We start from the raw sequence: 26,363 nt of genomic DNA, 5'->3' as shown, positions 1-26,363 counted from the left end.
AGGACATGGAGTCAAAGAAGGACTTTTTAAAAGGATATATCAGAGAGATGTGAGCATGTTAATAGGCTGAGGAAAAGGAGCAAGCAGAGGAGTGAAGAGAGCAGCTGAAGCTTCAGTCCCGTTCTCTTGGTGCCCAGTCCTGGAAGAGTGTGCATGTCAATAAAAATCTCGGGGTTTGATCACATGTAAGGAGGCCTGTGTTCTTTAAAAAATTGAAGGCAAACCAGAGGTTCTGAGGGCAGCAAGAGGGAAAAACAGGTGTAATATGGGGGCATTTTTGGGACTTGGGAATTGTCCTGAATGGCATTACAACAACAGATACAGGCCATTATAAATCTTGCCATAATGTACAGAATTGGGTGGGAGAGAGTGTAAACTGCAATGTAAACCTTAATCCACGCTTGGTGGCAATGCTCCAAAATGTGTTCATCAATTGCAGTGAATGTACCTCACTAATGAAGGATGTTGTTAATGTGGGAAAATGTGGGAGGTGTAGGGAGCAGGGCATATGGGAATCCCCTCTGTTTTTTTATGTGACATTTGTATAATCTAAGTATCTTTAAAAAAAATAAATTTTTAAAAAGTTGGAAGCAAGATTATTTGTATAGAAGCATAATATTACTATTAATACCTAATAGTTGTAGTCAAAGTGCTTTTTATACTAACTTCACTATTTGTAGTGAGGTTAGTAACAAAAGCCCATATTTTGTTTGTTATGGAAACTAGATAATCTGATGTCCTACATAATTTGAGAAAGTAACTTTTATTGACTAGAATATCTCTAGTTTATTAGGGGAAAAAAAGGAAGACACTCTTCTATTAATTAAGATTGATTTGTTTGTTGAAACTTTTCCAAGCTGGATTTGAGGTTGTATGTGTGTGACTAGCTGGTCTTGCTTCATGCCTTCTGCATTTTTCTTAAATACCTGGGAACTGACCTGTTCACACTGTCTAGCTAAATTTCAAAAAGCATCATTTTGATAGAAGTGGGAGAGAAGTGTTGTGTGGGTAAACTCTACAAGTAAATTGATACAATATTATGACCCAGGCTTTCCTTATTTGCCTTCAGGTTTCTGTTGGACAGAGTCAGCTGCTTATCGGAGGAATTAATAGCTTCAAGGTTGGTGCCTCTTCTGCTTAATCAGTTGGTGTTTGCAGAACCTGTAGCTGTTAAGAGTTTTCTTCCTCATCTGCTTGGCCCCAAAAAAGGTGATTTTTTTTTTTTTCAAAGTATTATTGGTGATTAAGGAGTTTGATGATTATTAGTCTATATTTGAGCAGAGTGAGGTAACAGTACCGTGTAGTTATATTTCCTGGTTCTAAAGATGGAGAATAATTTTTGGTCCCTGATGTGATACCTTTGACTCAGATCTGGGTACCAAAGCCACATAATAACACTGGAGCACCTGAAAGTCAGATTGACTATAGTGAATCAGTTCTGTGTGTGTGTGGCGGGGGCAGTAAAATAAGACATACATCTTCAAATAACTTTTGCCTTTGCAGTGAATCATATAGGCCTTTGTCCCGACTTCCCAAGAGCAATCCATTTATTTTCTATTTTCAGTGGAAAGACTGAAAAGAGCACTGAGATATTTCACTTCTTGGGGCTTCAGTTTTTGTCTGAATGTGAATTGAGGTTATTACTTTGAAAATTTACAGCACTGTAGATAACACATCAGATTAGAGATTATGGTATTAGTATAATACTATAGAATTTCAAGTGAGGAAGGCCTCAAGTGAGGAAGGATCCTGCTTTCAAAATTTATTTCCTCAAAAGATCTTAATCCAACAAAACTGTAACATGTAACTATGTAGTTTCCTTATATCTCTACCTTGATGTAAATAACTTTAGTCACGCATTTTTCTTATCTTTGTAGCACTCGACCCTCCTGCTAAACAAATCTTAGATAAAGGTGTACCTCCAGATCACTCGGGGAGCTTTGTAAAATTTGTCTGGGTGCCTTATTCACTGATTCTGGAACAGAGCCAGGGCATAATTTCCAAAAGGTCCTCACATAATTCTGAAGCATATCTGTTTGATAACTATTACCGTAACTACAAAGAGAGGAGTATCCAGCATCAAATTCCTTTTGTAGAAGTTAACACTTCCCCGTTTTGCAAAAAATTGCAACACTATCAGTATGTCACTCATATAATCTAATATATAGAACTCTTCATTGATTAAACACAAATTTATAAAAAGTGATTCAGGATTCTATTAAAATACAAGCTTTCTTTGTATTGCATTAGAGAACATCATTTTTACAAGGCAGAGTATATTTATAAATAAGATAATTAAGCCTTGATTAATTCTGGGTCAACAGAAGAACTTTGGTGTGGAGAATAAGGATGTAGAAGAATGCTTCAAGTGTGTGATGCTCTGGACTCAGTTTATGAATAATGCTAGTGCTTCTCTCATTGACTTGACAATTTGTTTTTGATCTGTATTGTGTTTTCTCGGGTAGATAATGCACAGGGAGAAACCCATTGCTTGCTGTCTCCAGCCCTGTTCCAGTCTCGGGTTATCCCTGTGCTTCTGCAGTTGTTTGAGGTTCACGAGGAGCATGTGCGGATGGTGCTGCTGTCTCACATTGAGGCCTATGTGGAACACTTCACTCAGGAGCAGCTGAAGAAAGTCATCTTGCCACAGGTCAGAGACGAAGTTGGCAGTTGGGTCCTCACAGAACCTCCAAAGGAAGGGCAAGGAGAGAGTAGGCAAAGCAGGTGCTCATAATTTGGGGGCTGAATTCCTATTCAGAAGAGGGTTTGGGGTATTCAGATAATAGGCCTCCAGTCAGCAGTTCGGTTTAGAAGCCTCCTGAAATACAAAGGGCTAAAATTCCAATTTTTTTCCATTCCACTTGCATAGGCAAATCAATTTAACCTGTATTTGGTCTTAACTTGGAAGAAACTATAATTCTGTTTGCTAATTATTTGAATTATTATCATACACAGAATGCTTTGTGAACATAAACTCTGAGAGTTTATTTTTGATAATGCCATGAAAAAAATATTAGAACTGAGAGGAACATGAGATTATTCATACCAGTGCTTCTCAACCTGTTTATCAGTTACCAGGAAGTCTTGTTTGTGATTGGCTCACCCAAGGCTTCCAAATTTTAAAAGATTTTGTCAATCACATGGCATCTTTCAAATAATTTGTTTTCCTATGAGTTTAATTTATTTTAAAAATAAATATGGGGAGTGGATGTAGCTCAGTGATTGAGCATCTGCTTCCATGTACAAGGTCCTGGGTTCAATCCCCAGTACCTCGTTAAAAATAAGAAGATAAATTCCAGTTCTGCACTCAGGTACTAAGACTGTAATATTCTCCTGCTCCCAAGGAGCTTACTAATAGAGAAAGGACAGATGTTTCAGTTATGCAGTTATGTTGCTGTGTAACATCCCCCCCCAAACACAAAGCCACACAAAAAACTTAGTACTTAAAACATTTTTAGTAACTCTCAGCATTGTTTAGTTTGACTGGGCTCAGCTTGGGGGTTCTGTTGCTCCATGTCAGCTTAGGTGGTAGTCTTTTGGGTCCTCCTTGGGCTGACATATCCAGGTTGGGCTTGGCTGGTTCATTGGGACTGTCAGGCCTCTCTCTCTCCATTAAGTCTCAGGGCCTGTGTCCCATCACATGACATCTCCACATGATTTCCCTACCAGAGTAGCTGGATTCTACATGTCTGTGCAGACTCTCCAAAGCACAAAAGCAAACACCACGAGGCTTTCTTAAGGTTGGGAACTGGCAGTGTCCCTACACAAGGACATGGATGTTAGAGTTGTGATTCACTGTGGGCCAACTTTAGAACCTTAGCTACCACAACACAGCACTTTGAATTTCCTTCTGCAGCAGTAATTGTTACCCTATGTAGAGTTGTTTGTGTCTGAAAATATAGAAGAGGGATGATACACTCTAACTCTGAAATAGTTGTCTTTATATAGGTTTCAGATTTGGCACTTGAGTTGAGATCAAAGAATGAATAGATGTTCAGCATGTGAAAGACAGTGATGCTCTCATTGATTAGAAAACTGCATTCCCCTCTAGGGGAATAACATGGCTAGTTTCCTTGTGCTAGGAAGTTCATTTTAGTGACTGCAAGACAAACTAGAGACTGGTTAGGAAGTGCTAGAATAGTCCAGGTGAGAGATGAGAAAGACTGGGGGAAATGAGGTGGTAGTGGATATGGCAGAGGGACAAATAAGGGGTAGAAGGGCAAGTCTTAGTTTCTCCTGAGATGAAGGAGCTTGAAGATGACTCTTGGATTTTTGGCTTGGGTGGACTGTTGTTTTATTACCACCATATTCAGTAGTTAGAATTCCAATCATATGCATAAGAAACCTGCTTTAGTTTACTTGACAGCTTTGTCTTGAGAAAGTTCCTGATATATAAACATGGGACCTGATAACTACCTTACTGAGTCCTGTTGGAAACCTTTGATCTTATTTTATAAATGAGGAAATAGGATTGGCCAGAAAAACAAAATCATTGGTTTAAGTCATACTGACAATTACTGGTGGAACTAAGACCAGAACTCATACCTTGCTGCCTCCAGTAGGCAGGTTAGTTACTCTGGTATTTTATTTGGCTGACAGATGCTTTGCCTATCATCTCTTTCCTTATATATATATCTCTTTGTCAATTCAGAGCAAAGTTTCTGACAGTTGGACATGACTGCCTTAGTTAAGTTTCTTTTGGTTGCAAAGAACTGAAACTCACTTTAAACTAGCTAACACACAAATAGAAGCCATGCTAGATTACCTCAAATCAGAGGTTCTTAATAAGGAACCCGTGAGCTTGAATTTAAATGAAAAAAAACCACATTATTCTTGTGGGAATGTATTGGTGTGGGTGTGACACAGTAGTTAAATAATACATGGTATAGTGTGGACTTAATAAGGGGTCCATTGTTTTCACCTGACTGGCAAAGGGGTCCATGGAACAAAAAAAGTTAAGAACCCCTGCCTTAAATGGAAACTAAGTGCAGGTGGGCCTTATAGCCATATGTTCATTTCTTTCATTTCTCTGCATGTTTCACTTTTTGACTCTCTGAAGTCCAGCTTTCATTGTTTTGGTATACACATAGCCAAGCATGGTTGTCCCATAATATCCAAGTTTATAAGTCTTCATTTTAAGCAGATCACAAGAGATTACCAGTTTCTCTAATTTCTAATTCAAATTACTGGGCCAGAGTTCATGATCAGCTCAATTTGAGGCAGGTGTTATTCATATCATGTAATACAAAGAAAGTTTTCAAGATCTTACCTTTTCAGCATGTTAAAGCTCAGAAAAGAGGGGCAAGGGCTGGCAGTATAATCCTTAGTCACCTAGAACAGTGGTTCAAAGTGTGGTCTGCAGAACACTGCTGGTCTGTAAACTATTATTCTGCAATGAGTAGAGATTTAAAACCTTTTATATAAATTTGACAGGATAATTTTGTTCTTTTCTGACGTATGTCTATTTAATTTTATATTTTTAAAAATATCAGTCCACGATGGGTTGGGAAGAAAAAATATTGGTCCTTTACCACAGATTGAGAGGCACGGACAAGAATACTTACCTATGAACATGAAGCTCATCAGAGCAAGCATAATCTGATTCGTAGCCCAATTGCTTGTTTATAGGGGGATAAAAAGATAGGCAGTGTGGCTGTCTGTACTTATTACTTGACTCACTCCTAGGTATTACTGGGCTTGCGTGACACAAGTGATTCCATTGTGGCGATTACTCTTCATAGCCTCGCAGTGCTGGTCTCTCTGCTTGGACCAGAGGTGGTTGTGGGAGGAGAAAGAACCAAGATCTTCAAACGTACTGCTCCAAGTTTTACCAAAACTACTGACCTTTCTCCAGAAGGTAAGGATGATTAAAAAGTCCAGCTTTTTATTGTGTTGCTGCTTTAGCTTATGGGATTTTTAAAATTTTAGAAGGCAGAGTGGGTTGTTTTCAAATGATACAGAAAAGTATTAAGAGAAAGTTCATAATTCCCCCCTACAGAGTAAGGTAACTAATGTTAATAATTTAGTGGGAATAATTTCAAAAAGATGTATGCTTATAAATATATATATGATTTTCTTTAACAGTGAGAAAATACTATATACAATTCTACAATGTGTTTTTTTCATGTAGAAGTATACCAGGGACCTGTCTTCCCAGTCAATACATGGAAAACTAGCTCACTCTTTTTGATAGCTGTCTATCAAAAAAGAGGGGCAAGTAGTCATTGAATATAATGCATTTAGTGATTTTCCTATTAATGGAAATTGCGTACATTTCTAGATGTTTACTGTCAACAATGCTGCAATAAATATCTTTATACATGTATGTACATACTTCTGGTTTTATTATTATAGAATAGATCCCCAGAAGTGGACTTGCTTGGTTGAAGAATATGTATAATTTAACCTTTAATAGATACTGTCAGTTTTCAGAAAGGTTGGAGTAATTTTTCTTTAACACTAGATGCCAAAGTTCTTTTGATTTTATTAGCCTGTTGAGATACTTTAATAAATCTATTTCTGGTATGATCCCATTGGATGTTACCCAGGAGGCTATAAAAATCAAGTTTAAGAATTTTTTATCAATGATGTCATTGCTTCTTTATCCCTTTATATAACCTTGAATGGGACTAGGACCCTGTTACAAAACTCTAGATCTGATTCACTTATTGATATCCTATAGATGGCAAGTAAGCCATTGTTAGGCTTTTCTCAAATTTTGATGCTAAGAGAATTTTTAAAGTAATACTGGCTTCCTGAAGTTTTGAAGTCCAACCCTTTTTTGATGCTAATGAAACCAGTGTCAATATGGCCCCAGGGACCTTGAAAAGGATAATATAGACGTGGTTACCTCATCATCTGCCATGAAATATACTTAACAAATGGGTGAGATCTGTTTCCAATTTTACTTTTAGCAGGTTGCACCGAAGAGCAAGTGATTTATTTAAACATCATGCCAGAGGAATGTTTTTTGTTTTGTCTTTTTGGAATTTTTTCTTTTGGGGGAGTTACAGTTTTGAAGTAGGGCTTAGGGCAACTTTGTTCACTGAGTTAACAAAAAACCTCACACCTAGATGTTTGTTTTATTTATTGAATGGAATTTTCTAGTTGTGTGCATTGTACATACCGAAGATGCTTATTTGTTTACGTCCACATGGGTTACTCTAATCTTAGTAAGAAACCAGAAAGACACCAAAGTAGCAATAACAGATAAGTTTTTCTTAAGACAGATTTCTCTGAAAAGACTTTATAATACAAATCATAGGTCTAATCTCACTGACTTTTCAAGGCTCTTCATTGAAGATGACTTGTGAGCACTGACTGCAGCCTATTGTCCAAAAGCAGCCCTCTTCCTAAGGACATATGGGGGACAGTTGGGGAACGAGCCTAAGGGAGTTATTTAGACAACTTTATTCTTAAAAAGAATGCGAGTAAGATCAATTATAGCTTCAAATTACCACCACTATGTGTTTAAAGGCTATAACTTTTATAACCAGATATCCTAAAAGGTTTTCTACTCCAACTCTTCACCTAACGTGTGAATCCTTTCTATTCCATCACCTCCATGTGGACATTCAGCCTGTGCTTCAACACCTCTAGGGCAGTCCATTTCATAGTAGATGTTTCTTCAAATATTTGAACATGTTCTTTTAACTATTTCTCACTTAACATGTGACAAGAAACAATTCATTATCCCTTTCATTTTATGGAGTTTTTATTTACCTTCAGATTCTCCCATGCACGTCGTCTGCAGCCAGCACAGTCAGCTCTCGCCAATCTTGGAGAACCCCTCCTCTAGCATATTCCCTAAATGTTTATTTTCTGGCAACATGCCCATCAACAGCAAGAAGCACATACAGCGAGATTACTACAATACTCTTTTACAGACAGGTAGAAATATTAAGTTTATATAGCTTTTCCATTGGTTGAATGAATGCTTTTCTGAAAGTAATATGTTTAAATTCTGAAAGTGAAGGATACTTGGGAATTTTGAGACTGATGAGTTATATTATTTATAATTATATAGTCATCTTTGAGCTCATCTTGTTACCTTGGATTATTGGATATATACCCACCCCCTTTCCTCATTACCAGGGAGAAGAGTAGGCTGACACTACCTGAATTCCTTTTTGCGCCAGATACTTTACTTTGGGACTTTTGGTGCCTTAGTGCAATATTTCCAAATGGTACCAAAGAACAATAGTTCTGGAAAATGTTAATAGGTCCATCATGAAAAAAAAAAAAAAGTTCTGTGGTTAAATAAGTTTGGAGAAATGTTGGTAGCAGAACTTTATAACATTTTGCTCAAGGCTTTACAATGCTTTGATTATACATAAGGAAATCTATTTAAATCTAGACTCTGTTGGATTAGGCAAACTTATTTGAGCACACACTTTTTCAAGGTATATGCAATTAACATGTTGAAGGTTTAGATATATTTGTTGATAGATAAATTATGTCAATAAACAGTAAGTTTGAATATTTAGTAAAGATCAGATGTTCCCCTTAGTTGTTATTTGTTGTTTCCAGTTTGTTACAATTCAAATATTTGGGTAACTTACATGACATCTTTGATAATGAATTATACTCTGCTGGAATATCTCTTCTGCAAGTTTATTGTGCATGGATATTTTCAAGGAATTCGATTTATACATTACTTTAGCTTGGGTTGGTACTAACCTTCCCATAAATAGATTGCTTGCTCCTCACCATTTTATTACAATTTTTGTACGTATCCCTCTAGGTGATCAGTTTTCTCAGCCTATTAAATTTCCCATGAATGGAATCTCAGATGTGAAAAATACTACAGGAGACAGCGAAAGCTTCAATTCTAAGAAGTCTGAAGAGTGGCCTGACTGGAGTGAGCCTGAGGAACCTGAAAACAAAGCTGTTAACATACAGATTTGGCCTAGAGAGCCATGTGATCCTGCCAATTCCCTGTTTACTAACTTGAATACAGAGGAGGAGTCTTGGGATGACTTTGAGCTCAGCAGCTTGGATAAAAAAATAAACGCAGGAAGTGGAATCACTGCTACAATACCTGTTACCTCAGGGGAGCAAAAGCCCATTCCTACTTTGTTTCCACTTGCTCAGGAGGCTAAGCCTTTGAAATCAAGCCTGTCCAATCTTGTCCAAAGCAGGGATGACCCAAAGCAGATCAAGTCATCAAAACTGTCGTCACAAGAAAAACCCTTTAAAGTTCCATCAGAACTTGGTTTAGGAGAGGAGTTTACCATTCAAGTAAAAAAGAAGCCAGTGCAAGATCCTGAATTGGACTGGTTTGCTGATATGATCCCAGAAATTAAACCGTCAGCTGCTTTTCTTATTTTACCTGAACTGAGGACAGACATGATGGTTCCCAACAAGGACGATGCCTCATCAGTGATGCAGTTTTCCTCAAAATTTGCTGCAGCAGAAATTACTGAGGTGAGGATTGTGCTACTAGTTTAAGAAGTTCCCTCATAGGTCTCAGTTACATTGTCCCATTTATAATAACCATGCTATTTTCCCAGTGAGAGAAAAGGCTAGCTAATGCACACAATAAGTAAAACTGACGGGGTCTAGCATGAAATGAATAAAATAAGTTCCTATAAATGTTTTCTCCTTCACCAGAAATATGTAGTGTTATTTGGGCTAAGTATTTAAAGGTCCACTTATATGAATAACTTTTTTTGTTGGAAGACAGGATTAAATATGGTGTTAGAAGACTGGTATTATTAAATTATATGATCCTTGAGAAGTTACTTGCAAACTATGTGTTTTTGGTAAAAGTGGTATCAAAATAATGCTTTTACTTTTCAACTTTTCAGCTTTCAGTTACAGCTTTAAGTTATTTTATTTAGCTTGAGAAATCAATGACAAGTGACAGCCCCTTTTGCTCTTAGTTCCTGATTTTTCAAATTTGGATATGATCTGTTACAGCAAGTTGCTTCTGGTGTGCTTTATTTTGTTGCAGGGAGAGGCTGAAGGCTGGGGAGAAGAAGGGGAGCTGAACTGGGAAGATAACTGGTGACAACAGTTGTGAATTAAACTTAAAGAAAAAAAAGATTCCTTTTAAAAAGAAAATTTTTTTAAATCTAATACCTCAAAAAATGCAGGCTTAAAAGATCTAAAAGGAGCCTGTTGATCCTATACCAGTCTGTGCCAAGTGTGTGAGACCTTAAGTGCTGGCTAAAAACCCTAGATGGGAAAGAGGTTCACAATACTGGTTTCTAGGAGGAAGAGCCTGAATCCATTTGCCTGAGGCCAGTTTTTATGAAGAACAAATAGCTATGGAAAGGTTGAATTCTCTGCTTTTTCCAGGATAATTCTGGAAGTAAAGAAAATAAATATAAAAATTCAAGCTGGTTAGCTTAATTTTGTGCCATTTCTTTAACAGAAGAAATAATAGGCTCTATTATGAAATATGACTTAGTGAAAATTTTTAGGTATAAAGTATATAAATGATTTAATTACTGGGCTTTCCTTAGGCAGCTTATTTATTTGTTTACAATTATACTATCTGAGTCAATGGTTCTGTGTGGATGGACCTGGGCAGTAAAAATGTATTATGTTGTACCAAAGTCTTGAGAAATATCCCCAACAATTCTGTTCTCCAAATGTCCAATAAAGACTATTTTCACTAGATTCACTTTACAAAAGCTGTTTCATGTGTTAGAAAATGTACAGACATAATTGCATCAGTATTTTTACTTACAAAATATATTGTAGGTTGACAAAGCATTGAGCCCAATTCTATCTAATGGTAATATGATCCAGTTCATTCAAGTTTCATCCTGGACTATATAACGTTTCAGCCTATCAGTCCTTTCCTGGAGTGCCTCCATTTCCATTAGAAGCCAGTCTGGAGCAGGAGACTTTTGAAGTAATAACTCAACTGCCTCTAAAGCACCTTTTGCTGTATGTAATGCTGACTTGTACTCTTCTTCCAAGGGGAACTCATGACAGGCTCTTTTGGTACAAGGCTGCAAAGTAAGAAAAATAAGTGACAGGAAATGCATTAATACCCATACCAAAATGTAAAAAAAGAAAAAAGAACCTTTCTTTTGGACTACAGCAAAACTTAGAAAAAGTCTAAACTTTTAAGAAAAGTTATGCGGAAACTTCATTCTAGTCTATTGGTTCTCCTTAAGGGCAGGTAACAAGCCCCACTCTGCCTCACCTAGGAAAATTATGTAGTAACTTTTGGTTTGTCACAGTGATGATTCTGGGTGCTGCTAACAATACTGCTCAAAGGCCAAGGAAATTTAAGTGTCTTGTGTGTAACATATGAAAAAGGAGTGTCCTGTGCCAAAGGCCACCAATGAGAAATGCTGATGAGTTTTCTTTAGACATATCTCATAATCTGTCCTTAGAAAAGAAAGCCCAAGTATGAGTTTTCGAAATGCTTCCAGTTTTTCTTTTTAATCCTAAATGTTTAATTGTTGAGTTCTGTAGTTTTCCAAATGCTTTTGGAGCCAGTTCCATATAAATTGTCAGCCCTTCAAATGTCACACAGGGTGGGGACAGGGTATTTGATGCTAAACATCTTCCTAAGGTAGGCTATAATAAGTAAACTCCATGAAGGTTTATGAAAAATACTGTGATATATTTAACTTTAGATTTCAAGCATGAAAGTTATGTATATTGAAAATTTATTAATATATACAAACTTGCTTTCTTTTTATATAAAAGATGTGACTAAAACTTAGCAGAATATTGTTTCTTTTATGGAATACCATTCTAAATTTGCTGTTAGTTTTGAAAATATTTTGGTTATCCTTAATGGTGTCTAATTTTAGACAATGTAAAAAATTATTAGGAGGCTGATTTGATGACTGAGGCAAGGGATCAAACTAAACCCTTGGGAAGGTAAGTTAATTGGTTTTCTTATTCTGCGTTTATAACATCATTGGTACAAATATATAGTTTCTCCAGACTTTACTACAAATCACTGAAAGTTGTCTCCATCAGAGTATCTAATCCCACCTGTGTTCTATGTATTGACAGCCTTTCAAGGAAGAAGAAATGTGGTTTTTAAAAAAACTACTATAAAGTAGAGTTTTACATACCTAATCTATTTGATAGATTTGAAATTTAGTAATGGGCCAAGAACCATACTAATTTCCATTTTGATTATCAGTAATATGGCAGAATTTAAAATTTATTAAAGTTTGAGCTATACTGAAAAGAAGCTCTCACCTGTAAAGATGACCACTCTGCTTCTTCCTCTATTGTCACTGTAGCAAAGGGTTCCCAGAAAACACCTTTTTCCTGTTTTACACGTTCCACCCTGGCAGCTTCAGTTTCATTTATAAACCCAGTCTGCAAGAAACCATGAAAAACCAAGTAAACATCAACATGTTAAGTGTACTCTACTAGATATCAAATAGTCTAATATTCAGAAAATGAAAAGGCCAAGTAATTTGTGTGTCCAAGTGCTGCGTTTATTAAACCTTGCTGGCTTAGCCTGTGCTGGCTTATCCTGTGCTGGCTTAGCCTGTGCTGGCTTAGCAAATTAGTTGGACTCATTTGTAACTTTTGGAGGCTTTTATTAAATACTTCTTAGCATACTTTGGGTAAAATCCCTCTGCAGTGCTCTCCTGTTCTATGGAAAATTTGTAGCATCCTCTTTCCAGGGAAAAATGATAGTTTGTTAACCTTAATATATAGGCTGTGAAATTGGTAAGAGCAATGTACACCAACATGTTCTTTATATCCAACTTATATAATGTATAATTATATCACATATAATATGAAGTGAGATTTGATACGTCTATCATTTTTTAATATAGCCCAGCTTAATAATGGGCATATTATAAAAAAAATAAGAAATGAAGAATTTAAATGTAATTCATTTTCTCCTGGTGTTCTAAATTTGTGCTCTAACAGTTCTGCCAGTGCTTACCTTAATCCTTAATGTATATTCTAACACTGTAGCCACGTAAGTTTCAAAGTATGCATAAACTTGGGGAACAAACAATTCAACATTTTAACTTTAAAAATGGTTTTAAAAATAATGTCATGGTCTTTGGAAAAACATCTTGGTTTCAGTGTAGAACAGCTGTACCTAAATTATATCTGAAACATAGTAATAAAGGTGAGCCTCTCAGACCTCCTATTGTACATGTGCATCTAATTGTGATTAGTAACAGCATAGGGATCAGCAAGAAGTAATTTTCCCCATTAGCAATCTCCCTGCTTGGAATGTCAGTGCTATGCTGCCCAAACCACAGGCCAAGTGACTCTCAGTGTTTCACTTCTGTAACTTGTAATATGACCTCTATTGCTTAATCTGCATCACCACTGTGCCAAACACTGAAAAGGTGAAGGTAAGGAGATACTGAGGTTATTTACAATCATATAATTTCAAAACCAAAGTTAAAATGATACAGAATAAAACATGGAACTACTATTTTGATTCTATATAAAATACCTTCTCCAGAAAGCATACAACTTTGTTCTTAGTTTCTTCAGAACTGAGACACTGGGGAATTATCTCTTCATGATTTGTTCCCTATTAAAAGATAAAACAAATTTTAATATATTTTAACAATTTGCAAAGACAAATACATGAGTTTAAGAGCTATCTTAGGGAAGCAGATTTGGCCCATCAGATAGGGTGTCTGCCTACCACATGGGAGGTCCAAGGTTCAAACCCAGGGCCTCCTAACCCGTGTGATGAGCTAGCCCACGCACAGTGCTGATGTGCACAAGGAGTGCTATGCCATGCAGTGGTGTCCCCCACATAGGGGAGCACCACGTGCAAGGAATGCACCCCATAAGGAGAGCCACCCAGAGAAAAAAAGTGCAACCTGCCCAGGAATGGCACCACACATATGGAGAGCTGATGCAGCAAGATGACGCAGCAAAAAGAAACACAGATTCCAGGTGCCGTTGAAAGAATACAGGCAGACACAGAAGAACACTCAGCAAATGGACACAGAGAGCAGACAACTGGGGCGGGGTGGAGGGGAGAAAAAAAAAAAGCTACCTTAAAATTTTTAAAAGAAAATAACTCAATGGCAGAGGATGCTTGAAAGATGATTAGCTCATAGGTCTTTCCAGATGCCTTAGGATAATGCAATATTAACTTCTGCTAATGCATAGCAATATAAGCTTTAATTTATTTTTGGTCAACCATAATTCCTCTGGACTCCCTTATGGCCAACATGACAGCACAGCAATAGGTTAAAAGTGGAAAAAAACCCAACCAATTATGGCAGAATTTACCTTCTAGGTAGAGCCAAACTAACAGGTTTAGAGCCATCAAACCTAACCCCACAAGATAGTGTGAAATGAATTGCATTATCATTCAACCCAGAAATGCTTTCTGGAAGAAAGTACCTAAGTTAGCAGACCTGGTTTGAATGCTCATTTTGGTCCTTGCTAAACAGAAGACTTTGGGAAAGTTACTTCATTTCTTGGCCTCTGTTGGTAATAGATGATTAGTAAGTAATGTCCCCTCCAGCAGAGAATTCTATGACGAAGATACAGAAGAAACTAAAAAATGTTTTTGGATTATTAATGAAGTCATCTGGATAGACTGGCCTTACGCTTACCTCTGCAAATTGAGTAAATGCCTCTAGGGTATGTTGCTCTAGCAACCAACACTTGTCAGCTAGCAGTAAGGCAAAAATACAAGATAGGCTGGGCAGAATTTTGTCCTAAAAAGAGAACCAAACTTTTATTAAACAGAGAAAAAGAAACCTAAGATAACATCTAATATGTGTAATGTCACAATTTTCATAATTCTATCCCATTGGAAGCATTACAAAGAAGACTGCCTGAGATAGCCCTTTGTCTTTATAGTTCTAAGAATCTTGGCTCATTTACTTTTAAGAAGGCTACTAGCTGGAAGTGCAAATGAAGTCAAAGGACAGGAATGAAAAACAAAACAGGGAAGTAATTCCAGAACAGACAACAATTAACTTTTTATTACAACACTTCTATCTATTTTGGCAAAATCAGACTTTTCCTGTGTTGTGTAAAATACTTTTTTTTTTTCAACTTTCATTAACAGCAAATCATGTACTATCAGATTTTTAAAGCCTAAAATCCTTTAATCATTAATTCTTTCACAGGTTTGTGGTTGATAACACAGAAACAACAGAGTTGAGAGTATTACCTGGATAGCTTGAGGTATAAAAAGTTTCCCTAGAGAAGATACAAAATCTAGGATTGCCAAACGAACATGGTCAGGAGGCCCTAATTTAAGTAGTGAGGTCTGGAAGGTTACCACCTAAGAAGTGAAAACCAAAGAACAGTTATAAATGAAAACAATATTTTGTATAGTCACAATGACTACCTAAGATTTAGATGGGTATGTGGGAGAGAAAAAACAAAACAAAACATGGAATAATCCACAAAGCCTAAACTTGAAACGTGGGGTTTGAATAAAACCACCAAACAACCAAACGAATGAGTCACAGCATTCTTTTACAACACCCTCTTGCCTCCAACCACTGTAAAAAATGTTCTTGGAAAACTATATATACAATCCTTTATAAAAAATTATTTTGTATTTTCAAAGTAGGAAGGCAAATTCATTATTTAAAGCAGGGTTGTTAACAAACTTTTTCTGTAAAAAACCATGCTGTTATATATTCTTTATTTTACAACCCTTTAGAAATGTAAAAACCGTTCTTAGCTATTGCAGAGGGCTAAATTACGCCAGGAGGCCATAGTTTGCCAACCCAATTTAAAGGAACACCGAGGTAAAGGCTTCTTTTATAAAGGAAGCAGTATCTACATGAAGTGAATGCACCTTCTCTTTGAAAAATTTACTGATGTTGAAATTTTAGAATTTCAGTTACTGGGTTTTTTTAAATTAGGTACTTATATAAAAATATTAGTATTTAATTTTTTCAGTAAAGGATATTAGAACCTTTAGAAAAGCAGTGAATTCATATTGTGTTCAGAATAATTTAAGAGACTTATGGTATTCTCATTTTTTATAAATTAGTAATCCATGTTTTATATATAATGATGAACATACCTAATTAAGGAATATCTATCACACCTAACTTCTTGTATATAACCATTAATCAGAGCTACTAAATAAAAATTAAAAAGCTGTTACTAGATTCACTTCTCTTCCTCCAACCACAGAATGTCATCTCTTCCATTATTTTCCTAAATAAGCTTCTCTTAACAGTTGTTTTTTTTTGTTTTAGTTTTCGTTGTTTATTTTGCTATCCAACCCCAAGCTTTAAACCAACTCTTGATTTTGGTTATCAATTCAGGCCAGAATGGACTATAGCAAAGCCTCTGAATCACTTCTGATAAGGTGAAGGTCCTTCCATTTTGGCTCCACCACAGAGGTCCCCCAGACAATGTGACCCCAGCTGTGACTGGCCCAGCCATGTAGGCTGGGGGCCCGTAGGAAAATTCAGTAATGCTCTTCTTTCAAAGTTATTTTATTTATTCAAGAAAACAATGAGATTTATCTTAAGTCCATGCTAGTCAAATTCCACATTCTCACAGCAGTCGAAATACCTTTGAAAATGCTATAAATACATACAGTATAAACTGTGTATAACTCCTAACCTCAGGGATTTTTTGAGTTAACTGCAACAACGAAAATGTTTTAACTGCTCAGTGTCAGGGTGATAGGAAAGAAAATATAAAGGCTGAATTAACAGCCCAGTATACTAACAGGACTCTACTAGAAGGAAGAAAGAAAAGGAAGGAGACATCTTTGAGAAAGACAAACTAACCTGTGAAGCTTGTGTTCATTTCAGTAAGAAAGAGGTAAACTGAGCAACAGATCATTAAAAAATGACTGTCTAGAAAGTTACTTCAAATCATACCAGTTTAACAATTTCTTTAGTAAATAAATTATCAACTTATTCACTCTTCTTACCTGATTTATCACTTGAGGATCTATAGTGTGAATGAAAAATCCCAACAATGGAAGTAAAAGGCTGACTGACTGTTGAACATAAGGTTGAGCAGTTACCTTCAATAAGAAACACAAAAAATAATTTTGGTGAAATTTCTAAATTGCATAATAGAGATGATAATAGCAATCTTACTGAGCATTTATTATGCACCAGGTAATATGATGAGTGCTTTATACTGACTACCTCTTAGGCTTTCTATCAATTTTATAAGGTAAGTATTATCGTCATTTTACTAATAAGTAAATAGAGTCACAAGATTAAATAACTGCTCAAAATCACAAAGCTAGGAAAAAATAGCCATGATTCAAACCCAAACTTGGAAGGAAATCTAATTTTTGTCTGCCACTAAAAACTTCTATGTTCCTCGGTCTTAATTTCTTCTTTTTCTTTATTACCATGGGTTTATGTAACATTCATGTACAAAATGCAGGATACACATAAACCACCCTATTATTAACATCTTGCATTGGTGTGGTACATTTCTTACAATTAACAAAAGCACATTTTTATAATTGTACTATTAACTGTGATCTACAATTTAACTTAAAGTTCACTACTTGTGTTCTGCAGTGCCACGGTTTTATTTTTAAATTTTGATTCTAATAACATATACAACTTCTTTTAACCACATTCAAATATGTAATTCTCAGTGCTGTTTAGTACATGTGTTACCATCACCATATCCATTACTAAAACTTTTCCAACAACCAAAATAGAAACTTTCTATCTTTTAAATATTAATTCCCTATTCCCTAACTCTCTACTTCCCTAGTAACTTATAGTCCAGATTCTGACCCTAAGAGTTCGCTTACTCGATTTCTTATCAGTGAGATTATACAACAGTTGGCCTTTTGTGCCTGGCTGATTATACTCAACATAATAACTTCAAGGTTCATCCATGTTGTTGTTGTATTAGAACTTCATCCCTTTTTAGGGCAGAATGATATCCCATTGTGTGTACATACCACATTTTACTTATCCATTTATTGGGTGATGGGCACATGGGTTGCTTCCGTCTTGACAATTATGAATAATGCCATAATGAGCATCAGTGTACAAATATGAGTCCCTGCTTTTAATTCATTAAGGTATATATCTAGAAGTGGGAAAGCCTGGTCATAACGATAATTCTGTAACTTTTTGAGGAACTGCCAAACTGCCTTCCACAGTGGCTGGCACCATTTTACATTCTCACCAACAGTAAATGAATCTATTTCTTCACATTCTCTCCAACACTTGTAATTTTTCCTTTGTTAAAAAAAAATAGTTGCCATTCTAGTGGGCATGAAATGGTATCTTGTGGTTTTAACTTGCATTTTCTTAATGGCTAACGATGCTGAGCATCTTTTCATGTGCTTCTTTGCCATTTGTATATCTTTGGAGAAATGTCTATTTCTCCAAAGTCTTTTGCCCTTTTTAAAATCGGGCTGTCGGGAAGCAGACTTGGCCCAGTGGACAGGGCATCCGTCTACCACATGGGAGGTCTGCGTTTCAAACCCAGGCCTCCTTGACCCGTGTGGAGCTGGCCCATGTGCAGTGCTGGCCCATGTGCAGTGCTGATGCGCGCAAGGAGTGCTGTGCCACGCAGGGGTGTCCCCGCGTAGGGGAGCCCCACGCGCAAGGAGTGCACCCCATAAGGAAAGCCGACCAGCGCGAAAAAAGTGCAGCCTGCCTAGGAATGGTGCTGCACACATGGAGAGCTGACACAAGATGACGCAACAAAAAGAGACACAGATTCCCGTGCCGCCGATAACAGAAGCGGACAAAGAACATGCAGCAAAATGGACACAGAACAGACAACCGGGGCAGGGCAGGAGAGGGGAGAGAAATAAATCCATTTTTTTTTTTTTAAAAAAGCCCTAAATTCTAAAAAAAATAAAATTGGTTTGTCTTTTTGTTGAATTGAAGAAATTTCTTAATATATTCTGGATTTTAAAGTTTTATTGGTCACGTGGTTTCCAAATACTTTCTCCCACTTCATGGGTTGCCATTTTATTGTCATGATAAAGTCCTTTGAGGCCCATTTTGAAAAAAAAAAAACATTGCCTGAGATGCTTACTTACATTTTCTTCTAGTTTTATAGTTCTAGATCTTACATTTAGGTCTTTGATCCATTTTGAGTTGATATTTGTATATGGTATGAGGTAGAATATTCACCTTCATTCTTCTACAAATGGAAATCCAGTTTCCCCACAATTCTTTGTTCTTTCCCAATTGAGTAGTCTTGACAGACACTCATCAAAAATCAGTTGGCCATAAATGTGAGGGTCTATAATCAATTCTCTTCGTCTATATGTCTGTCCTTGTGCCAGTACCATGCTGTTTTGATTACTGTGGCTTTATAATAAGTTTTAAGATTGGGAACCAACTTTGCTCTCTTTATTTTTCAGGATGACTTTGGCTATTTGGAGCCACTTACCCTTCCATATAAATTTGATGATTTGCTTTTCCATTTCTGCAAAGATTACTGGATTTTCTAGTTGACTGCATCAAATCTGTAAATTGCTTTGGACAGAACTGACACCTTAACAATATTTAGTCTTCCAATCTATGAGTATGGAATGTCCTCCCATTTATTTAGGACTTTGGTTTCCTTTAGCAATGTTTTGTAGATTTCTGTGTACAACTCCTTTACATCCTTGGTTAAGATTTATTCCTAAATATCTGATTATTTTAGTTGGTATTATAAATGGAATTTTTTCTGGATTTAGTCTTCCAGTTGCTCACTGCTTGTGTATAGAAATACTAATGATTTTTGGGTGTTGATCTTGTACCCTGCCACTTTGCTGAATTTGTTTATTAGCTTTAGGAACTTTGTTGTAGATTTTTCAGAGTTTTCTATATATAGGATCATGTCATCTGCAAATAGAGAAAGTTTCTCTCTCTCCCTTTTTTCCCTAATTGTTTTGGTAGAACTTCGAGTACAATACTGGATAACATTTTCTTGTTCCTTATCTAAGAGAGAAAACTTTCAGTCCTCTAGTCTTTCACCATTATAATGTTAGCTGTGGGCTTTTCATATATGCCCTTTATCATGTTGTTGATGTTTTCCTTCTCTTCCTATCTTTTCAAGTGCTTTTATCAAGATGGGGTGCTGGATTTTGTCCAGTCCCTTTTCTGGATCAATTGAGATGATCGTGTGGTTTTCCCCCTTTAATTTGTTAATGTGTTGTATTATGTTGATTGATTTTCTTATGTTAAACCACCCTTGCATACCTGGGATAAACTGCACTGGATCTGGTATATAATTCTTTTTTGACATGCTGTTGGATTCAGTTTGCTAGTATTCTGTTGAAGATTTTTGCATCTGTATTTATAAGAGATGTTGGCCTGTAAATTTGCTTTCTTGTGGTATCTTTGTCTGCTTTGGTATGGCCTCGAAAAATGCATTAGGGAGTCTTCCCTCCTCTTCAATATTTTGGGAAGATTTTGAGCAGGACTGGTGTTAATTCTTCTTGGAATATTTGGTAAAAAACTCCCTGTGAAGCCATCTGGTTCTGGCCTTTTCTTTGTTGTGAGGTTTTTGATTATTGATTCAATATCTTTACTAATTTGTTGAGATCCTCAATTTCTTCTTGAGTCACTATAGGTAATTTGTGTGTTTCTAGGAATTTGTCCGTTTCATCTAGGTTATCTAATTTGTTGGCATACAGCTGTTTATAGTACCTTCTTGTAGTCCTTTTATTTCAGTGGGGTCGGCAGTAATGTCTTTTTTCATGTTTGTCTCTTTTTTTGGTCAGTCTAGGTGAAAGTTTGTCAGTTTTGTTGATCTTTTCAAAGAACCAACTTTTGGTTTCATTGATTTTTTTTTAATACTTTATTTCATTTATCTCTTGTCTGTTACTTCCTTCCTTCTGCTTGCTTTGGATTTAGTCTGACCTTTTTCTAGTTCTTCCAGTTCTGAGGTTAGATCTCTGATTTGAAATCTCTGTTTATTTTTAAGTGAAGCATTCAGAGCTATAAATTTCCCTCTCAGCATTGCCTTTTCTGCATCCCATTAGTTTTGGTATGTTGTCTTTTCATTTTCATTCACCCCAAAATATTTCCTAATTTCCCTTTGTGATTTTTTCCTTAACTCATTGTTAAAGAGTATGTTATTTAATTTCCATATATTTGTAAGTTTTCCATTTCTCTCTGTTACTAATTTCTAGCTTCATTCCATTATGGTTGGAGAAGATACACTGTATGATTTCAAAATATTTAAATTTGAGATTTGTCTTATGACCTATACAATCTATCTTGGAGACTGATCCATGTGCACTTGTGAAGAATGTGTATTCTGTTCTTGTTGGGGGAAGTGTTCTATATGTGTTTGTTAGGTCTAGTTGGTTTAGAGTATCATTTACATCTTGTATTTCCTTATGATTTTCTGTCTGGATGTTCTATCAGTTATTAAAGGAGTTGTAGTAAAGTCTCCTGCTGTTAATGTAGAACCATCAGTTTCTCCCTTCATACCTGTCATTATTTACTTCATATATTTTGGAGTTCTGATGTTCAGTACATTTATAATTGTTACATTCTCTTGTTGAACCGACCCCTTTATTAGTATACTATGACTGTCCTTTCCCCCATAACTGTTTTTGTCTTAAAGTCCTATTTAATCCAATATTAGTATAGCTATCCCAGCTCTCATTTAGTTACTATTTGCAAGGTATATATGTATGTTTCCTATCCTTTCCATTTCAGCCTACTGATGTCTTTGAATTTAAGATGAGTCTCTTGTAGACAGCATGTAGTTGGGTAATGCTTTTTTATCCATTCTGCCAGTCTCTGGTTTTGAGTGGAGAGGTTAAACCATTTATGTTTAGTCACTATGATAAAGTAGGACTTCCTTTTGCCATTTTGCTATTTAGTCTTTTTAAGTCTTAAATACCATTTTTGTCCATTAATGCTTATTTTCATATTTACTAGCATATTGAGTCCCTTTTAATTTCTCTCTCAATATATTATTCATATAATTTCCTTGCAGTTACCATGGAGTTAAAATTTAACATTTTAGGTATTTAACAAGTATATTCGATTTGATACTAACTTGGTTTCAATAGCATGCACATACACTGTTCCTGTGCCTGTCCATCCTCCCACCCTTTTTTTTGTACTTATTGTCATTTCACTGGAGGTCTGTCTTTATGCTGTTTTGATCCACTCTCTACTGTCCTTTCCATTTAAACCTAAGAACTCTCTTTAGAATTCCTCATAGAGCAGATCAAGTGATGAGCAACATCAGTGTTTGTTTATACTGGGAGTGTCTTAATCTCTCATTTTTGATAGACAGTCTTGTTAGATACAAACTTCTTAGCTGGCAATTGTTTTCTCTCAACATTTTAAATATTTCATCCCACTGCCTTCTTGCCTTCATGGTTTCTGATGAGAAATCAACACTGAGAAACGAACACTAATTGGGACTCCCTCATACATAAAATTGCTTTTCTCTTACAGCTTTCAGAACTCTCTCCTTGTCCTTTACCTTTGGCAGTATGCTTAGTATGTGATGAACTTATTTTTAAGTTTACCCTATTTAGTGTTCTCTGGGCTTCCTGGATGTGTATATTCATGTCTTTTGCTAAATTTGGGAATTATTTATTATTTATTTGGTCCCTTATGCTATTTTTGCTTAAAAAAATTTTTTTTCCTGTTTCTCAGCCTGACCCATTTGAACTGTCTTGTATTCAAGTTCACTGATTCTTTCTTTAGCCAGTTCCAATCGATTGTTGAAACCCTCCTGGGAACTTTTCATTTCAGTTACTGTGGTCTTCAACATCAGTATTTCTCTTTCATGCTATTTTAAAGTTTCTGTCTTGATTGAGGTTCTCACATTGTCCATTCATTGTTTCCTGATATCCTTTAGTTCTTTCTCTGTATTTTCCTTCACCTCCTTGAGAATACTGAACATCATTTTTTAAAGTCTTTGTTTGGTGTGTCCAGATTCTGATCTTTGTTAATGTTTTCTGGATTTTTATCTTCTTTCACTGGCTGGGCTATCATTGCCTGTTTCTTTGCCTTGTAATCTTTTGGTGTACAATGAACACTTTAATATTTTAAACTGTTAACTCTAGGATTTATTCCCTGAGGTGGCTGTTTTAGCTTCTTACCAGCTGGTGATATGACAGAGATTTTCTTGAGTCTTAGTCCCTTCTATCAGGTTGGTCCATTCAAGGTGAGTGCAAAGTGCAGGGTTTTCCCTGTCTTTTCTGGACCTATGTCTTGTCCTGGACTTGTGCTTGTTGGTGGCCTTAGGCATTTCCCCATTTATAAAAATTTGAAAGCCCCATCTGCTTCCAAGAGACAGACGTTCTCCATCTTCTAGGTCTTCTACTGCTGGACTTAGAGCAGGTAAGTCTTTGCCCCACATTGTCCAATCCACCTCAACTGTTTTTCATACTGCTTTCCTTGTCTCAAGCTGCTTTTGCTTGGAGGCCAAATTCTGGTGTGTGTGTAGCGGCATGCCAGAGAGGAGTTTCCCAAGTCAGTCTTTCCCAGGTGGAACACAGTCAGGGACCCACAAAGGAAATGCCAGCCAGCTCCAAAATGCTCTGGAGAGAGGATGAGGGAGGGGCTAGGAAGGATACCAGCAACTTCTTCCACATCTCCCCAAAGCTGCCTTCTCTTGACCAGCCCAGTAAATGGAGCCCTTCCACTGTCCTCCACAGCTCTGAGGATACTTATCATCTTTAAGTCTCTTCCACCGCCTTTGTCTGGCACAGGCTGGACCAATGGCCACCCTCAGAGTTTGGATCCCAGTGATCCAAAGTAGTTAACCAAAAGCTGTGACCAGCAATCTGCCCGTGCCCACCCCCGATCTTGGGAAACTCAATTTTTATGTCCCTTTCTGGCACCAGCAAGCTATGCCAAAGGCAGGACACCACTTCTGCCTGCTACAAGAGTGGGAGCTGGTTGATTGTAATCCCTGTAAAGAGAGAGCAATTTACTGATATTTACTAGCCTCTTCTTCCTGTTCTTCCCTGGGTGCTGCAGAGTGTTCTACTGGACTCTGGAGTTTTGATATAGTTGAATGAGACAGTTCCTGCCTGTTTAGTAGATGTTCGGTAGAGGGACTGATTCCTGGAGCTTCCCACAATCCTCCTTAAATTTCTCTTTCCCATAATTACTGTTTATATCATCATAGTGTAAGCTATATCCCTGCATGAAGATACTCAATGAATACTTGCTGAATGATTTTGAACAGAAGTGGAAAGCACTTACTGAAGTCAAGATACTGCAACAGCAGTGACGGACTTGGACCAGTGGTTAAGGCGTCCATGGGAGGTCCACGGTTCAAACTCTGGGCCTCCTTGACCCGTGTGGAGCTGGCCCATGTGCAGCGCTGATGCACGCAAGGAGTGCCGTGCCACACAGGGGTGTCCCCCGCGTAGGGGAGCCCCACGCGCAAGGAGCACGCCCCCTAAGGAGAGCCGCCCAGCGCGAAAGAGCAGCCTGCCCAGGAATGGCGCCGCACGCACGGAGAGCTGACACAACAAGATGACGCAACAAAGAGAAACACAGACTCCTGTGCTGCTGACAACAACAGAAGCGGACAAAGACGACGCAGCAAATAGACACAGAGAACAGACTACCAGGGTGGGAGGGGGAAGGGGAGTGAAATAAATAAATAAATAAATAAATCTTAAAAAAAAAAAAAAGATACCACAATAGGGAAGTCACTGACCACACATAATATAGAAATAATAAAACATTATCCAAGAAATTATTGATATTATTTCCCAAAAGTATGGATGTTGCCTTCACCTACCACAGGCTACCTGACTCAAAGAAAAAAATTATTTCTACCTAGTCAAAGAAAACGAATGATATATTTAGATTTCTAAGCTCAGAAAGTTAAAATTTACTGTCACATGAGACATTATGTATCATTCTAAACCTAGCCTGATCTTCACTCAGCTTCTTGGCTTTGCTAGGAAAGGGGGGTATAAATTAGCCACATCCATTCATTTGCCTTTTAACTTTAAGCCAGATCACTTTCTGTTGCCCCAAAGATTTTATAAACAATCCTAGAATCATAAAAATAGGTGACATAACTCAAGAGTGAACAGGAAAAATTAAGAAGAGATTTGTTATTGCTGTTAAAGTGGGGTCCAGCCTGTCATGAAAATAGCTAAACTATCATTATCACTAGTACTTATATTACTAGTACAGTTCTAACACACTCTGAAAAAGAATAGGTAGTTTTAATTTCTAATCACAAGTTCTACCAAGCACATAAATGAGATAAATTTTAGTTTATAGGGAAATTTCAAAACTTTGTTTTTCAGTAGTCTTTTATTAAATACTTGTTCGTCAAGGAAGTAAGTTGCTTTCCTTACCTGTTTAATATTTAAAAAAGCCCAGAGCTGACTTCCAACTTCCACAACTGCAGTTTGTTGTCCGATAGCCAAAGCTTCACCAGAAGAATTACATACAGCAAGCAAAGCAGATAGTGTAGTGTTCTTAAGGGGAGAGAAAGGGAAAGACCCTGAGTTTAGATACTTTCTTTAGAGAATTTCAGAAGCCCAATTACTCAGAAGTCCTAAGAGTCCATAATAACGCTACACAAAAATCATGTGGAATAGTATTCCTAAGAGCAAAAGCCATCCTTACAGGTATTTCTTTAATAAAAGTATATTTTATTAATTTACCTTTATTAAAGAAATGATTTTCTTTATATAGAACATCATTTGCTTCATTTTTCTAAATTTCTCATCCCCTTTTAGGATGAAAATTAAGTTACTTGGAATGGAAACAGCATTATATTTTAGTAAGTTTGATAAAAATGGTCAGTATGGGAGGGATTGTTGGAAGATGGCATCAGGCTAACAAGAAGAGCTCAGTACTCTCACAAAAACAATGGGAAAGAGCCAAAAAAGCCGTTTGAGGAACCTGCTTTGGGAGTCAGCAGACCAGGACAGTACTACACAACTTCCAGGAGGGTGAGGGACAGTGAGATGAAGAACCTAAAACAAATAACTTGAGTTAATAAGTTCCTGCATTGGCCTGGAAGGGCTTCCCGCCCCCCCCCCCCCCCCCCAAGATATTAAGCTGGGGTAAAATCTCTGCTCACTGCAGCAACAGACATCTCTTCCCGGTCAGCTGTTTGAAGGGAAAAGGGAAGGAGAATTGGGGCTTTTCTTCAGTGAATTAAGCTTGCAAAGTCTGCTGAACATAGGAACAAAGAAAAGCTGAGACTGAAACACCTCCTTGGAAAGGTGCGCTGATGAGTGCCATCTGCTGACCGGTCTGGAAATTGTATGGATTAAAACTGTTTTCTGTTCTCTTTGTATCCTAACCCCTGTGAGAAAATCTGTGCCCCATTACTGAGTTACTGGCCCGATTTTGATAACTTAAGCTGGGCATTTTAAAGACTTAAAATAAGGTAAACAAAGTATCAAAGAGCTGTGAAGGGAAAAAAATAGACAAGAGAGAAATTGGTCATAAGAGTAAATTTATCAACATATTCGGATGTCTAGACATCAGTAAAAAATTACA

General features: G+C 36.9%; 2 protein-coding genes across 11 annotated transcripts in view; one reads left to right on the top strand and one right to left on the bottom strand.

The window, feature by feature from the left end:
- The window catches only part of SCYL3 (SCY1 like pseudokinase 3), a 50,510-nt gene extending 39,884 nt beyond the window's left edge, over nt 1–10,626 (top strand). For 6 of the 9 annotated variants that reach the window (XM_004464155.5, XM_012527426.4, XM_071207568.1 and 3 more), the window contains 6 exons: nt 1,070–1,209; nt 2,466–2,650; nt 5,686–5,857; nt 7,729–7,890; nt 8,744–9,426; nt 9,956–10,626. In XM_004464155.5, the coding sequence (XP_004464212.1) occupies nt 1,070–1,209; nt 2,466–2,650; nt 5,686–5,857; nt 7,729–7,890; nt 8,744–9,426; nt 9,956–10,012 (1,399 nt within the window). In that variant the 3' untranslated portion in view covers nt 10,013–10,626. The remainder of the gene's footprint in view (nt 1–1,069; nt 1,210–2,465; nt 2,651–5,685; nt 5,858–7,728; nt 7,891–8,743; nt 9,427–9,955) is intronic. The other 3 variants (XM_004464158.5, XM_058310100.2, XM_058310098.2) reach the window with 1 other exon arrangement.
- FIRRM (FIGNL1 interacting regulator of recombination and mitosis) overlaps nt 7,702–26,363 on the bottom strand; it is a 69,988-nt gene continuing 51,326 nt past the window's right edge. For both annotated transcript variants that reach the window (XM_004464153.5, XM_004464154.5), the window contains 7 exons: nt 25,205–25,327; nt 16,844–16,939; nt 15,107–15,220; nt 14,541–14,645; nt 13,415–13,495; nt 12,181–12,303; nt 7,702–10,964 (listed from right to left, as the gene is read on the bottom strand). In XM_004464153.5, the coding sequence (XP_004464210.1) occupies nt 10,764–10,964; nt 12,181–12,303; nt 13,415–13,495; nt 14,541–14,645; nt 15,107–15,220; nt 16,844–16,939; nt 25,205–25,327 (843 nt within the window). In that variant the 3' untranslated portion in view covers nt 7,702–10,763. The remainder of the gene's footprint in view (nt 10,965–12,180; nt 12,304–13,414; nt 13,496–14,540; nt 14,646–15,106; nt 15,221–16,843; nt 16,940–25,204; nt 25,328–26,363) is intronic.

This window comes from Dasypus novemcinctus, chromosome 13, assembly GCF_030445035.2.
Source record: "Dasypus novemcinctus isolate mDasNov1 chromosome 13, mDasNov1.1.hap2, whole genome shotgun sequence".
NCBI classification, from domain to species: domain Eukaryota; kingdom Metazoa; phylum Chordata; class Mammalia; order Cingulata; family Dasypodidae; genus Dasypus; species Dasypus novemcinctus.
Note: the sequence above shows the minus strand (reverse complement) of the source record. Positions and strands in the feature narration are given on the sequence as shown.